The 14,508-nt window shown below is 46.5% G+C and overlaps 1 protein-coding gene across 1 annotated transcript in view; it reads left to right on the top strand.

Annotated features, from left to right (window-relative positions):
- Positions 1-377: 377 nt before the first annotated feature.
- Positions 378-14,508, top strand: part of CASQ2 (calsequestrin 2) — an 82,837-nt gene continuing 68,706 nt past the window's right edge. Inside the window, exon 1 of the mRNA XM_083170918.1 lies at positions 378-611. Within this exon, the coding sequence (XP_083027044.1) occupies positions 378-611 (234 nt within the window). The remainder of the gene's footprint in view (positions 612-14,508) is intronic.

Here is a 14,508-nt window from a genome sequence, read left to right as displayed (position 1 = left end):
GGAGACACAGAGGCTACAGGGTAACACCAGTTATACCTACGCATGCCCAGCTCTGTGTTGCATTAACCCTTACCACACCGGGGTCTGTGTTCCTCAGATGTTTCTGCGATAATTTGGGTCTGTAAGAATAACCGCTCAGTAGTAATGCAGATTGGTGAATAGGCCCCTTGGACCACTGACATAAGGACTGCGACAGTTAGAGGGAGCGTTCCTGCATACCCCATACAGGACTGACCCCTGCCACCCCTCCAGCTAATCCTGCCCCTCACCCTGCTATTTATAGTGCTGAAACAACTGTGTCCTAAATCCGGCAAGGGGTGTGTGTGGGGGCCGCTATGTAAGGTGGGCGCCCGTGGCTCTCCCTGTCACTCTGCACCATGCAAGCCTTCAACCTCCTTCTCTGGGGGACCCTGCTGGCCCTGTGCGGGGCTGAGGAAGGCCTCCACTTCCCCACATATGATGGCCGAGACCGTGTCCTGGAAATCGGGGAGAGGAACTACCGGCAGCTGATGAAGAAGAATGATGTCTTCTGTGTCCTGCTACAGCAGAGTCCTGATCCAGGAGACCGCACTGCACAGAGGCAGGCACACCTGACCGAGATGGTGTTGGAGGTGAGACTGTGTGAGCATGACATAGTGTGAGACTGTGAGTGTGAGTGATAACATGACATAGTGTGATACTGTGAGGGTGAGTGTGAGTGTTAACATGACATAGTGTTAGACTGTGAGGGTGAGTGTGAGTGATAACATGACATAGTGTGAGACTGTGAGGGTGAGTGTGAGTGATAGCATGACATAGTGTGAGACTGTGAGGGTGAGTGTGAGTGATAACATGACATAGTGTGAGACTGTGAGGGTGAGTGTGAGTGATAACATGACATAGTGTGAGACTGTGAGTGTGAGTGATAGCATGACATAGTGTGATACTGGGAGGGTGAGTGTGAGTGATAGCATGACATAGTGTGATACTGTGAGGGTGAGTGTGAGTGATAGCATGACATAGTGTGATACTGTGAGTGTGAGTTTTAGCATGACATATTGTGAAACTGTGAGGGTGAGTGTGAGTGATAGCATGACATAGTGTGATACTGTGAGGGTGAGTGTGAGTGATAACATGACATAGTGTGAGACTGTGAGGGTGAGTGATAGCATGACATAGTGTGATACTGTGAGCGTGAGTGTGATTGATAGCATGACATAGTGTGATACTGTGAGCGTGAGTGATAGCATGACATAGTGTGATACTGTGAGTGTGAGTGTTAGCATGACATTGTGTGATACTGTGAGGGTGAGTGTGAGTGATAGCATGACATAGTGTGATACTGTGAGGGTGAGTGATAACATGACATAGTGTGATACTGTAAGGGTGAGTGTGAGTGATAGCATGACATAGTGTGATACTGTGAGGGTGAGTGAGTGATAACATGACATAGTGTGATCCTGTGAGTGTGAGTGTTAGCATGACATTGTGTGATACTGTGAGGGTGAGTGTGAGTGATAGCATGACATAGTGTGATACTGTGAGGGTGAGTGTGAGTGATAACATGACATAGTGTGAGACTGTGAGGGTGAGTGATAGCATGACATAGTGTGATACTGTGAGGGTGAGTGTGAGTGATAACATGACATAGTGTGATACTGTGAGGGTGAGTGTGAGTGTTAGCATGACATTGTGTGATACTGTGAGGGTGAGTGTGAGTGATAACATGACATACTGTGATACTGTGAGGGTGAGTGTGAGTGTTAGCATGACATTGTGTGAAACTGTGAGGGTGAGTGTGAGTGATAACATGAAATACTGTGATACTGTGAGGGTGAGTGAGTGATAGCATGACATAGTGTGATACTGTGAGGGTGAGTGATAACATGACATAGGCCCTTATTCTGGTTGGTGCGGTAATATCCGCGTGCGTTCGTACCGCCGATGTTTTGTGTCTGCGCATGTGCAGAGGCATCTCTGCGCATGTGCGAGCGGGGCGTACGGCCAAATCCCGCATGAAATGTGAACACTCCGAACAGGGGGTGGAGAGGGGCGTGAAGGGCTATTTGGGCTCATTACCATATGCATACGCCCCGCGTTTCATGGGCTTTCCCATGCAAACGCTGGGCGTACGTATGGTAATGCGGCCGTGACGCACGTGTAGGGGGCGGACATATGACATCGCCGGATGTCAGCTGCCCGCCCAGATCCCTGCTTTTGCACGGAAAAATGTCCGTGTGGTCTGAGGTTGCGGGAGCTGGTGGACCACTCGGTTCCTGCATTCGATGGTCTGCGACCATCGAATGATGGGGGAGGTTCCCTGAGATGGAGGAGGCGTATTCCATGAAAAATACACGTGCGGTCCGTTCGGACAGCTTCTTACCGCATTCGGACGGAGTTGGCGATCCGTATGGAAGGCGGGGTTTCGCACGCACGGTCCTGGCCGCATATTCGGATCCGGCCGCACCGATCAGAATAAGGGCCATAGTGAGATAATGTGAGTGTGAGTTTTAGCATGACATATTGTGATACTGTGAGGGTGAGAGTGAGTATGATTGATAGCATGACATAGTGTGATACTGTGAGTGTGAGTGATAGCATGACATAGTGTGATACTGTGAGGGTGAGTGTGAGTGATAACATGACATAGTGTGATACTGTGAGGGTGAGTTTGAGTGTGATTGATAGCATGACATAGTGTGATACTGTGAGTGTGAGTGATAGCATGACATAGTGTCAGACTGTGAGGGTGAGTGATAGCATGACATAGTGTGATACTGTGAGTGTGAGTGTTAGCATGACAGTGTGATACTGTGAGGGTGAGTGTGAGTGGGATTGATAGCATGGCATAGTGTGATACTGTGAGGGTGAGTGTGAGTGGGATTGATAGCATGACATAGTGTCAGACTGTGAGGGTGAGTGTGAGTAATCACATGACATAGTGTGACAATGTGAGTATGAGTGTGAGTGATAGCATGACATAGTGTGATACTCTGAGTGTGACTGAGTGATAACATCACATAGTGTGAGCGTGAGTGTGAGTGATAGCATGACCGCACGTGTATTTTACACGGAATACGCCTCCTCCATCTCAGGGAACCTCCCCCATCATTCGATGGTCGCAGACCATCGAATGCAGGACCGAGTGCTCCACCAGCTCCCGCAACCTCAGACCACACGGACATTTTTCCGTGCAAAAGCAGGGATCTGGGCGGGCAGCTGACATCCGGCGATGTCATATGTCCGCCCCCTACACGTGCGTCACGGCCGCATTACCATACGTACGCCCAGCGTTTTCATGGGAACGCCCATAAAAACGCGGGGCGTATGCATATGTTAATGAGGCCAAACAGCCCTTCACGCCCCTCTCCACCCCCTGTTCGTAGTGTACACATTTCATGCGGATTTTGGCCGTGCGTCCAGTTCGCACATGCGCAGAGAACACTAAACATCGGCGGACCGACCGCACGCGGACATTACCGCACCAACCAGAATAAGGGCCATAGTGTGATACTGTGAGCGTGAGTGTGAGTGATAGCATGACATAGGGGCACATTTATCAAGATCGCATTTACAATGCGATCTGGGCGGAATATTACTGCCCAGGATCGCATTGTAAAATGTGATCATATCACCGGGATGTATCATACCTGGCACTGCAGGGACAGGGCTCCGAAAGGAGCCTGTCTCTGCGATGCCAGGAGCCGGAAGCCGGGGGGTCTGCGCATGTGCGGTTATGCGCTGACCCTCTTGCGACCCCGTTGACCGCACTGCGGCTCGGGCAGTGCGATATGTAGCCATAGGCTACAATGGGCTATCGATGCTGGGCTGCCCGATGTTGATACTATGGGGGATGCGGCCGGGGGCGCTGCAGGGAGGATCGCAGCAGGGATCGGAGATTGCAATAGATGATAAAAGTGCTGAAGATTATAATAGTGCTATAGGTTATAATAATGCTGAATATGGTAATTGTGTTATAGGTGATAATAGAGCTGAATATGATAGAAGTTCTATAGGCGATAATAGTGCTGAATATGATACAGTGCTGAAGATGATAATAGTGCTGAAGATGATAATAGTGCTGAAGATGATCATAGTGCTGAAGATGATAATTGTGTTATAGGTGATAACAGTGCTGAAGATTATAATAGTACCATAGGTGATAATAGTGTTGAAAATAATAATAGTGCTATAGGTGATAATAATGATACTGATGATAATAGAGAAATAGGTGTTAATAGTGCTGAAGATGATAATCGTACTATAGGTGATAATAGTGCTGCCGATGATAATAGAGTGGATGATAAAAATAGTGGTGAAGATTATAACAGTGCTAATGATGATAATAATGCTAAAGATAATTCGAATGCAGTCAAATATAATAGTGCAACAGTTGATAACACTGCTGCTGAAGATAATACTGCTAGAAGGGATAATAGTGCTGAAGATGATAATAGTGCAATAGGTGATAGCAGTGCTGCCATTGATAATAGTGCAATGGGTGATAATAGTGCTGAAGATAATAGTGCAATAGGTGATAGTAGTGCTGATGATGATAATAGTGCAATGGGTGATAATAGTGCTCAAGATGAAAATAGTGCTAAAGATGAAAATAGTGCTGAAGATGATAGTAGTGCAATAGGTTATAGTAGTGCTACCTATGATAATAGTGCAATAGGTGATAGTAGTGCTGCAGATGATAATAGTGCATTAGGTGATAATAGTGCTGAATATAATAATAGTGCTGAAGATGATAATAGTGCAATAGGTTATAGTAGTGCTGCCAATGATAATAGTGCAATAGGTGATAGTAGTGCTGCCGATGATAATAGTGCAATGGGTGATAATAGTGCTGAATATGATAATAGTGCTGAAGATAATAGTGCAATAGGTGATAGTAGTGCTGATGATGATAATAGTGCAATGGGTGATAATAGTGCTCAAGATGAAAATAGTGCTGAAGATGATAATAATGCAATAGGTTATAGTAGTCCTACCTATGATAATAGTGCATTAGGTGATAATAGTGCTGAATATAATAATAGTGCTGAAGATGATAATAGTGCAATAGGTTATAGTAGTGCTGCAGATGATAATAGTGCAATAGGTGATAGTAGTGCTTCCGATGATAATAGTGCAATACTGCAGGTAATAATAGTGCTGAATATGATAATAGTGCTTAAGATAATAGTGCAATAGGTGATAATAGTGCTACCGATGAAAATAGTGCAATAGGTAATAATAGTGCTGAATATGATAATAGTGCTCAATATGATAATAGGGCTGATGATAATAGTGCAGTAGGTGATAGTAGCACTGCTGATGATAATAGTGCAGTAGGTGATAATAGTGCAATGGGTGATAATAGTGCTGAAGATGATAATAGTGCTGAAGATGATAATAGTGCAATAGGTTATAGTAGTGCTGCCGATGATAATAGTGCAATAGGTGATAGAAGTGCTGCCGATGATAATAGTGCAATAGGTAATAATAGGGCTGAATATGATAAAAGTGCAATAGGTTATAGTAGTGCTGCCGATGATAATAGTGCAATAGCTAATTGTAGTGATGCCGATGATGATAGTGCAATGGGTGATAATAGTGCTGAATATGATAATAGGGCTGATGATGATAATAGTGCAGTAGCTGATAGTAGCACTGCTGATGATAATAGTGCAGTAGGTGATAATAGAGCTGAAGATGATAATAGTGCTGAATATGATAATAGGTCTGAAGACGATAATAGTGCAGTAGGTGATAATAGAGCTGAAGATGATAATAGTGCTGAATATGATAATAGGTCTGAAGATGATAATAGTGCAGTAAGTGATAATAGTGCAGTAGGTGATAATAGTGCAGTAGGTGATAATAGTGCAGTAGGTGATAATAGTTCAGTAGGTGATAATAGTGCAGTAGGTGATAATAGGTCTGAAGATGATAATAGTGCAGTAAGTGATAATAGTGCAGTAGGTGATAATAGTGCAGTAGGTGATAATAGGTCTGAAGATGATAATAGTGCAGTAGGTGATAGTAGCACTGCTGATGATAGTGCTAAGAGTGATCACAGTGACATAAATAATAATACTCCTAAAAATGATAATAGTACTGAAGATGGTATTAGTGTTGTGATTATAGGCATTAATAAGGTTATAATAGGGTAGTGGATGCATAGTTCTGAAGGTAATAATAATGCATGTATAATTCATAGCGGGTTACACTCCCCCAGCTCATGTGTAATGTATAACAGGTGACAGCCCCCATCATGCTCAGGTATAATGTATAACAGGTGACACCCCCCCCCCCATCATGCTCAGGTATAATGTATAACAGGTGACCCCCCCCCCATCATGCTCAGGGATAATGTATAACAGGTAACCCCCTGCCCAGGTATAATGTATAACAGGTAACCCCCTGCCCTGCTCAGGTATAACGTATAACAGGTAACCCCCGGCACTGCTCAGGTATAACATGTAACCCCCTGCCCTGCTCAGGTATAATGTATAACAGGTAACCCCCTGCACTGCTCAGGTATAATGTATAACAGGTAATCCCCTGCACTGCTCAGGTATAATGTGTAACAGGTAACCCCCTGCACTGCTCAGGTATAATGTATAACAGGTAACCCCCGGCACTGCTCAGGTATAATGTATAACAGGTAACCCCCTGCACTGCTCAGATATAATGTGTAACAGGTAATCCCCTGCACTGCTCAGGTATAATATATAACAGATAACCCCCTGCCCTGCTCAGGTATAATGTATAACAGGTAACCCCCTGCACAACTCAGGTATAATGTATAACAGGTAACCCCCGGTACTGCTCAGGTATAATATATAACAGATAACCCCCTGCACTGTTTAGGTACAATGTATAACAGGTAACCCCCTGCCCTGCTCAGGTATAATGTATAACAGGTAACCCCCGGCACTGCTCAGGTATAATGTATAACCGGTAACCCCCTGCACTGCTCAGGTATAATGTGTAACAGGTAACCCCCTGCACTGCTCAGGTATAATGTATAACAGATAACCCCCTGCCCTGCTCAGGTATAATGTGTAACAGGTAATCCCCTGCACTGCTCAGGTATAATATATAACAGATAACCCCCTGCACTGCTCAGGTATAATGTATAACAGGTAACCCCCTGCACTGCTCAGGTATAATGTATAACAGGTAACCCACTGCCCTGTTCAGGTATAATATATAACAGATAACCCCCTGCACTGCTCAGGTATAATGTATAACAGGTAACCCCCTGCACTGCTCAGGTATAATATATAACAAGTAACCCCCTGCACTGCTCAGGTATAATGTATAACAGGTAACTCCCTGCACTGCTCAGGTATAATGTGTAACAGGTAACTCCCTGCACTGCTCAGATATAATGTGTAACAGGTAACCCCCTGCCCTGCTCAGATATAATGTGTAACAGGTAACCCCCTGCCCTGCTCAGGTATAATATATAACAGATAACCCCCTGCACAACTCAGGTATAATGTATAACAGGTAACCCCCGGCACTGCTCAGGTATAATATATAACAGATAACCCCCTGCACTGCTCAGGTATAATGTGTAACAGGTAACCCCCGGCACTGCTCAGGTATATGGTATAATAGTTAACCCCCTGCACTGCTCAGGTATAATGTATAACAGGTAACCCCCTACACTGCTTAGGTATAATGTATAACAGGTAACCCCCTGCCCTGCTCAGGTATAATGTATAACAGGTAACCCCCTGCACTGCTTAGGTATAATGTATAACAGGTAATCCCCTACACTGCTCATGTATAATGTATAACAGGTAACCCCCTGCACTGCTTAGGTATAATGTATAACAGGTAACCCCCTGCCCTGCTCAGGTATAATGTATAACAGGTAACCCCCTGCACTGCTTAGGTATAATGTATAACAGGTAATCCCCTACACTGCTCATGTATAATGTATAACAGGTAACCCCCTGCACTGCTTAGGTATAATGTATAACAGGTAACCCCCTGCCCTGCTCAGGTATAATTTATAACAGGTAACCCCCTGCACTGCTTAGGTATAATGTATAACAGGTAACCCCCTGCACTGCTTAGGTATAACGTGTAACAGGTAATCCCCTGCACTGCTTAGGAATAATGTATAACAGGTAACCCCCTGCACTGCTCAGGTATAATGTGTAACAGGTAACCCCCTGCCCTGCTCAGGTATAATGTATAACAGGTAACCCCCTGCACTGCTCAGGTATAATGTATAACAGGTAACCCCCTGCACTGCTTAGGTATAATGTATAACAGGTAACCCCCTGCACTGCTCAGGTATAATGTGTAACAGGTAACCCCCTGCACTGCTCAGGTATAATGTGTAACAGGTAACCCCCTGCACTGCTCAGGTATAATGTATAACAGGTAACCCCCTGCACTGCTCAGGTATAATGTATAACAGGTAACCCCCTGCCCTGCTCAGGTATAATGTATAACCGGTAACCCCCTGCCCTGCTCAGGTATAATGTGTAACAGGTAATCCCCTACACTGCTCATGTATAATGTATGAAATAAACATGGCGTCCAGTTGTGTCCCCCATAACTCTTATGACTGATGTGAGTGATGTCTGTGCTGTGCTATATGTGCAGCTATATCAGTCACAGTAATAACGAGACGTGGCAGACTACACCGGTAATTACTATATCAAGTTAACAGATCATTTTACTCTTCGTCCTCATGGCCAGAACTGTCTCCCGGCCAGGACTCGTCAACGGATTGTCACCTCCTTAGGTGAGGAATTTACACGTCAGGTGTGGGACATGGAGACGGGAGAGAACATGAGACCCCATTACTGCCCCCTTCCTCTGCTCATTACTGCCCCCTCCTCATTACTACCTCATCCTCATTACTGTCCTTTTCTCATTACTGCCCCCTCCTAATAACTGTTCACTCCTCATTACTGCCCCCTTCCTCTGCTCATTACTGCCCCCTCCTCATTACTACCTCATCACTGTCCTTTTCTCATTACTGCCCCCTCCTAATTACTGTTCTCTCCTCATTACTGCCCCCTTCCTCTGCTCATTACTGCCCCCTCCTCATTACTACCTCATCCTCATTACAGTCCTTTTCTCATTACTGCCCCCTCCTAATTACTGCCCCCTTCCTCTGCTCATTACTGCCCCCTCCTCATTACTACCTCATCCTCATTACTGTCCTTTTCTCATTACTGCCCCCTCCTAATTACTGCCCCCATTCCTCTGCTCATTACTGCCCCCTCCTCATTACTACCTCATCCTCATTACTGTCCTTTTCTCATTACTGCCCCCTCCTAATAACTGTTCTCTCCTCATTACTGCCCCCTTCCTCTGCTCATTACTGCCTCCTCCTCATTACTACCTCATCACTGTCCTTTTCTCATTACTGCCCCCTCCTAATTACTGTTCTCTCCTCATTACTGCCCCCTTCCTCTGCTCATTACTGCCCCCTCCTCATTACTACCTCCTCCTCATTACTGTCCTTTCCTCATTACTGCCCCCTCCTAATTACTGTTCTCTCCTCATTACTGCCCCCTTCCTCTGCTCATTACTGCCCCCTCCTCATTACTGCCCCCTCCTTATTACTGCCCCCTCCTCATTACTGTCCTTTCCTCATTACTGCCCCTCCTAATTACTGTTCTCTCCTCATTACTGCCCCCTTCTTCTGCTCATTACTGCCCCGTTCCTCTGATCATTACTACCTCCTCCTCTCTACTGCCTCCTCCTCATTGCTGCCTCCTCCTTAATACTATCCTTGCTACTACCACCAAGATCTGCATCTCATTACTACCCCCTTCCTCTCCTCATTACTACCCCCTTCATCTCCTTATTACTACCTTCTCCTCATTACTGTCCTTTCCTCATTACTGCCCCCTCCTAATTACTGTTCTCTCCTCATTACTGCCCCCTTCCTCTGTTCATTACTGCCCCCTCCTCATTACTACCTCCTCTTCATTACTGTCCTTTTCTCATTACTGCCCCACCCTCATTACTACCTCCTCCTCATTACTGTCCTCTCCTCATAACTGCCCCATCTCATTACTGCCCCATCCTCATTACTGTTCTCTTCTCATTACTGCCCCCTTCCTCTGCTCATTACTGTCCTTTCCTCATTACTGTCCCATCCTCATTACTGTTCTCATCTCATTACTGCCCCCTTCCTCTGCTTATTACTGCCCTGTTCCTCTGCTCATTACTACCTCCTTGTTATGGTTTCCACCTGGGCGCTGGATGCAACTACCGGAGGCTGGAAGCTGGAGATCAGGCGTGAGCCCATAGCCAGGACCGCTGGTTAGGACGGCCACAGCAAAACCTACACTGACTTCATTGAGTCCCCCGGGCAGATGTCAAACCCCTGCAGGAACTAGGCTTCACCTGTGGCCGCCGCTTTCGAAGGAGCAAGTAAGGCCCACTCCAGCCCCGATGCAGCCAGGTCTTAAGGACTGACAAAGGGTGAGCGATCGTCAGGGGGTTACTCAAAAGGATGATCTGACGAACGGGCCTAACTAAGTAAGATCCCCTATCTGCCGGCATCTGGCCAATGACGGGATTGCGACCCAGTTGCAGGCACAAGAGACAGACTCGGGTATAACACAGCACAGCGAATCCCCAAAGCAACCCAATACAGAACGGGGAGCCCTGCCTAACAAGGAACTGGAATGAAGGACAGAGGGTAACAGAGAAATGTACACTGAAAACCACCAGAGAAATAGGCAGGCTAAGCCCACGGCGGGGCGAAGTCCAGAACCCCCAACTTAAACTATGGGCTAAGCAGCCCCAAAAACTAAAGAAATCGGCAAGCCGCCGAGTAAAAAGCGAGATAATACCAGGCTCCACTGGAGCACTTACGTGACCCACGGCAAGGAGGTAACAGTGGATCAGGGCCAGGTATGGAAGCAGAGCCGCAGACGTAATGGGACCCAGAAGGAGACGAAGGAACTGGGAGCTGAGTTGCAGAGGATATATCCTGAGATCCAAACCGGAGACCAGAACAAGGGACCAGGTAGCGTAGCTGAGAGCTGACAGAGAGTTCCCTGCACAGGAAGCAGGAAATAAACACTGGTAACATGAAGCTATCACTGGCAGGATTCCACAGGTCAGCATGCCTTATCAAGGCCTCAGGTGATTGATAACACCTGGTGGATATCCAGGCAGCTCCCAAGCAAGTGCTAAATGAGCTCATTACCTCACAGCCTTGTGAATAATTGCTCACAGAATATTGAGCTGATGTGGCACAGACCTGCCACTGGAGGCCACCAGTGAACACAAACTGAACAGAAAACCAAAGCTGTCTGAACCATAAATCCTGATTCCCAACACTCCTCCTCCTCTACTGCCTCCTCCTCATTGCTGCCTCCTCCTTCATACTATCTTATCCGCATTACTACCCCCTTCCTCTCCTCATTACTGCCCCCTCCTTATTACTGTCCTCTCCTCATTACTGCCCCCTCCTAATTACTGCCTCCTCCTTATTTCTATCCTCTCCTCATTACTACCCCCTTCCTCTCCTCATTACTACCCCCTTCCTCTCCTCATTACTACCCCCTTCCTCTCCTCATTACTGCCCCCTTGTTCTCCTTATTACTGCCCCCTCCTCATTACTGTTTTCTCATCATTACTGCCCCCTTACTCTGCTCATTATTGCCCCCTCCTTATTACTGCCCCCTCCTCATTACTGTTCTCTCATCATTACTGCCCCCTCCTCATTACTCCTCCTTATTACTACCTCCTCCTCATTACTGCCTCCTCCTCATTACTGCCCCCTCCTTATTAATCCCCCCTCCTCATTACTGTTCTCTGCTTGTTACTGCCCCCTCCTCATTACTGCCTCATCCTTATTACTACCTCCTCCTCCTCATTACTACCTCCTCCTCATTAATGCCTCCTCCTCATTACTACCTCCTCCTCATTACTGCCTCCTCCTCATTACTGCCCCCTCCTTATTACTGTCCTTTCCTCATTACTGTCCCCTCCTCATTACTGCCCCCTCCTCATTACTGCCCCTCCTCATTACTGCCCCCTCCTCATTACTGCCCCCTCCCCATTACTGCCTCCTCCTTATTACTACCTCCTTCTCATTACTACCTCCTCCTTATTACTGTCCTTTCCTCATTACTGCACCCTCCTATTACTACCTTCTCCTCATTACTACCTCCTCCTCATTAATGCCTCCTCCTCATTACTACCATACCTCCTCCTCATTACTACCTCCTGCTTATTGTTCTCCTCTCCTCATTACTGCCCCCTCCTCATTACTACCTCCTCCTCATTAATGCCTCCTCCTCATCACTACCTCCTCCTCATTACTACCTCCTCCTCATTACTGCCTCCTGCTTATTACTCTCCCCTCCTCATTACTGTCCTTTCCTCATTACTGCCCTCTCCTCATTACTACCTCCTCCTTATTACTACCTCCTCCTCATTACTGCCTCCTCCTTATTACTCTACTCTCCTCATTACTGCCCCCTCCTCATTACTACCTCCTCCTCATTATTGCCTCCTGCTTATTACTCTCCTCTCCTCATTACTGCCCCTCCTCATTACTGCCCCCTCCTCATTACTGTCCTTTCCTCATTACTGCCCTCTCCTCATTACTACATCCTCCTGTGGCCGGAGAGCCCGGCACACGGGGTTAATGGCGGCTACAGCACTGAAGGGGTTAACTCTCCGTGCTTTGCCGTTATTCAGAACAAGGGCACTTGACATGTTTTAAACTGTATGAGTAGCACTGAGCTGGGACAGGACCCCTTCTGCAGTGCTGATGTAAGTTGTAGCCTGCTGCTGGGCACAAGGCACTGAGCTGGGACAGGACCCCTTATGCAGTGCTGATGTAAGTTGTAGCCTGCTGCTGGGCACCAGGCACTGAGCTGGGACAGGACCCTTCCTGCAGTGCTGTTGTAAGTTGTAGCCTGCTGCTGGGCACCAGGCACAGATTATATGTATTTATGAAATATATGTTTGGCACTGAGCTAGGACTGCATCATATATTAGATCAAAAGAGTTGGTACATATCTTTCCAGGCGCATAAGGGTTCAAGTTCTCTCTGTTCCTCTCCAACGTATGATTTTATGTGGAGGAAGAGAATATATGGACATTCATAGTGAAGTACAATTTATTATGGCATACAATACATCAAAACATAAAAACATCAAGATATAAAAACATATGTTCACTTGGATCTCCAAGTGTTGCACACTCTCGTGTTGCAATATACAGAAATCAAATCAATCACTGCAGGTGGATATATCCCAAAGTGGGTATACTGCTGAAATTACCAGAGGTGTAGGAACTGACAGGCAGTTCTTAAGCGCGTGTGTTAAATGTCCCAGGGCAGGTAACACTGGTCAGCCTCCAACAGCTCTTGCGTTCAGTCAGGTCCACAACTGGGGTCCACCCGCTCCACCAACGCGTTTTGACTCAGACCTGAGTCTTTTTCAAGGTTTGCGATGTGAATAACATGTCCTGGGCGTTTCTTATACTGGTTCTTAATGATCAAATCTCCCGCAGCTGTGTGCGGATCACAGAAAACTACAATCCCCATAATCCTCGGTCCCGGACTTCTGTCCGGTCACATGTCCTCTTTAGTCCATTCTGGTAGGTTGGGGCACGCCATGCGTGCTGACACCTATCAGAACTACATTTCCCACAATCCTGCGATCTGGGCTTGCGTCCGATCACGTGTCCATTTACCGGACCATTATAATATGTATTTTGAGCTATAAGCAATATACATATTATAATGGTCCGCAGGACGGAATGTTGCTAGGCAACCGACACTAACAGATACGTCTGAGAGACTATAACGAGCCACTGTCAACTATTTCATCTGAGGATCATGGGCAACGTAGTCAAATTCCGGTCAGACACTACAGAGATTGGACGCGACGCGCTGAAGCGCGATCCAGTAGGAACATCGGTAAATGGACACGTGATCGGACGCAAGCCCAGATCGCAGGATTGTGGGAAATGTAGTTCTGATAGGTGTCAGCACGCATGGCGTGCCCCAACCTACCAGAATGGACTAAAGAGGACATGTGACCGGACAGAAGTCCGGGACCGAGGATTATGGGGATTGTAGTTTTCTGTGATCCGCACACAGCTGCGGGAGATTTGATCATTAAGAACCAGTATAAGAAACGCCCAGGACATGTTATTCACATCGCAAACCTTGAAAAAGACTCAGGTCTGAGTCGAAACGCGTTGGTGGAGCGGGTGGACCCCAGTTGTGGACCTGACTGAACGCAAGAGCTGTTGGAGGCTGACCAGTGTTACCTGCCCTGGGACATTTAACACACGCGCTTAAGAACTGCCTGTCAGTTCCTACACCTCTGGTAATTTCAGCAGTATACCCACTTTGGGATATATCCACCTGCAGTGAATGATTTGATTTCTACATATTGCAACACGAGAGTGTGCAACACTTGGAGATCCAAGTGAACATATGTTTTTATATCTTGATGCTTTTATGTTTTGATGTATTGTATGCCATAATAAATTGTACTTCACTATGAATGTCCATATATT

This window comes from Crinia signifera, chromosome 2 (genome assembly GCF_055691185.1).
Source record: "Crinia signifera chromosome 2, ASM5569118v1, whole genome shotgun sequence".
Lineage (NCBI taxonomy): Eukaryota > Metazoa > Chordata > Amphibia > Anura > Myobatrachidae > Crinia > Crinia signifera.
The sequence above is the reverse complement of the archived record's forward strand: the minus strand, read 5'-3'. Positions and strand labels throughout refer to the sequence as shown.